This window comes from Cryptomeria japonica, chromosome 7 (assembly GCF_030272615.1).
Source record: "Cryptomeria japonica chromosome 7, Sugi_1.0, whole genome shotgun sequence".
NCBI lineage: Eukaryota > Viridiplantae > Streptophyta > Pinopsida > Cupressales > Cupressaceae > Cryptomeria > Cryptomeria japonica.
The window spans coordinates 30,189,858-30,191,821 of NC_081411.1; the positions used below are offsets into that span (position 1 = coordinate 30,189,858).

At 39.4% G+C, this 1,964-nt stretch overlaps 1 protein-coding gene across 1 annotated transcript; it reads right to left on the bottom strand.

Moving 5' to 3' along the window:
• Window positions 1–634: 634 nt before the first annotated feature.
• On the bottom strand, window positions 635–1,402 carry LOC131078126 (uncharacterized). Its single transcript, XM_058015800.2, has one exon. It carries the CDS (start codon window positions 1,400–1,402, stop codon window positions 635–637), a length of 768 nt encoding a protein of 255 aa, XP_057871783.2.
• Between the last annotated feature and the right edge of the window lie 562 nt (window positions 1,403–1,964).

Genomic DNA, 1,964 nt, shown 5'->3' on the forward strand with positions numbered 1-1,964 from the left:
GAAAGTGTGCTACATGACAAGGTTACTAAATCTTGGACCCCACATGGGGTTAGGTTTTTCATCATAAAAAATCTTTCCAAATATTTTTTTTTCATTTTTTAAAAGATAATCATGTTAAAATTGTTCTCACCTAGGGTCCATGACCTGTCTATTCTTTCTTGACAAATGTGACATAGTATGTCTATTCTTTCTTGACAAATGTGACATAGTATGATTAAATGTGGTTTAATTTTTTTAGAAAGACTTGATCCTAAAGATTATTCAAAATTATTCTTCACAAACACGCCAAAGGCAATTATACTTTTATGGCAAACTCTTATAAGAATATCACATACTGGTATTTCTCGGGTTAAGATATAACACTGAAAGGTTACCATTTTATCAAAGTCTTATAGAACATGATCCCAACTCCATCTCTTGCAATATTTGGGTCTTACACTCAACACCATTTGATTTTTATAGATTATTAAAAACTATTCAACTTTACAAACTTATTAACAAAATTACAAAATCAAAAAATCAAAACAAATATGAAAGAAAACATTTTTTTTGGTTGATGAGGGATTGCTAATAAACTGAGGCTGCTCCTCCACCAAACACCCAGTAAAACGGCGAGCATATCGAGCAGAAGCCTTTACTGGTCTGTCGCAAAGGACGTCGCATATACCTGCAAAACAGAGGACGGATCTCCAAAGAGGATTGCACGGATGGCTTTCAGAAACAGCTTGGTCTTTTTACAAAAGCGCTTAAACCCATGATTAGATTTATTCGGCTGGTACTTCTGCAGAGTTCCTGAAGCGGCATATCCCGCTGTTGAGTGTTGATGATTTGAAGTGCTGGGTGGTGCTGTTAATTGGAGGCGACCGCTGCAAAGTTGAGGAGAAGAGTGATTGCTAGACAAATTAAATTCTGGGGATTTGGGCGTTTCCAAGGCTTCTTTGAGACAATGAACGTGGATGCTGTACTCTGTGGAGACGTAAGCCCATCCTCTGTTTCTTTGACCACACCAATTACACGGATCTACTGACAAGCTTTTGGAGAAACGCAGAGTAATGGAGTTGTTTGTGTGGGTTTTTGGAAGGCGTGCACAGCAGGGATGCAGAACGTCACCACTTGCAGTGCAGGAATACCTCAATCCCAACACAGATCTCTCACAAGCGGAGCACCAGAGAGTGTCTTTGACAACAGGGAATGAGAGCAATATCATTTTTGAATCACTTAATGGGTGGGGAATGGAAGGAGAAGCCGTGGCGCAGAAATTGTGCATGTCGTAATTGCAGGCACAGCATCTATATCGCCATTCTGTGCCTCTCTCTTTGCACCCATCACATATGTATGTATCTTGCAGGTGTTCTGCCTTAAGCCTGTGGCAGTGGCTTGGAACACATATGCCTTCCAACATTTTCGTTTTTCTCACAGAAATGATTGGTGGTCTGGTACACAGACACTAGGGAGCCAAACTCATGGTCGTTTTTCTTTCCGCGAGGGAGTGAGTTTTTATAGGATGCTATTGCAATGTTGTGTGTTTTGACGAGAGAAACTTCACAACAAATGATTTGAACGAGGCTTCTTCGAAAGGTCCAAACGTATTTAGCGCAGGAGTGACTATTTCTTTTCGTTTGCGTGAAGGACCAACTTTGCAGAAGTCGTCTTACCATGGAAACGAGCACATTTGCGATTCGCGCTTTCGTAGTATTTGCTTTCGTCTATACGCGTGATTCAATTTTGAGTGCTTAAACCGACACACTATGCAATATAATAAATCTATAGAATGTCATTCAATTTTGAGTGCTTAACATTTTTAAGTCTAATGAACAGCTTAAATAACACATTAAGCTTGCACTTCTAGATTTAAAAGTGTAACATTCAAAGTTGAGTGACATTCTCTAGACTTGATATGTTTCTTAGAGTGTGTGGTCAAGTCTAGAAATGTCAGCTTAGTGTGCGAGATTTAAGTCGACTTA

Bases quoted from the DNA above. Each gene is read 5' to 3' on its own strand.
- LOC131078126 (XM_058015800.2), bottom strand. From the start codon at position 1,402: ATGTTGGAAGGCATATGTGTTCCAAGCCACTGCCACAGGCTTAAGGCA.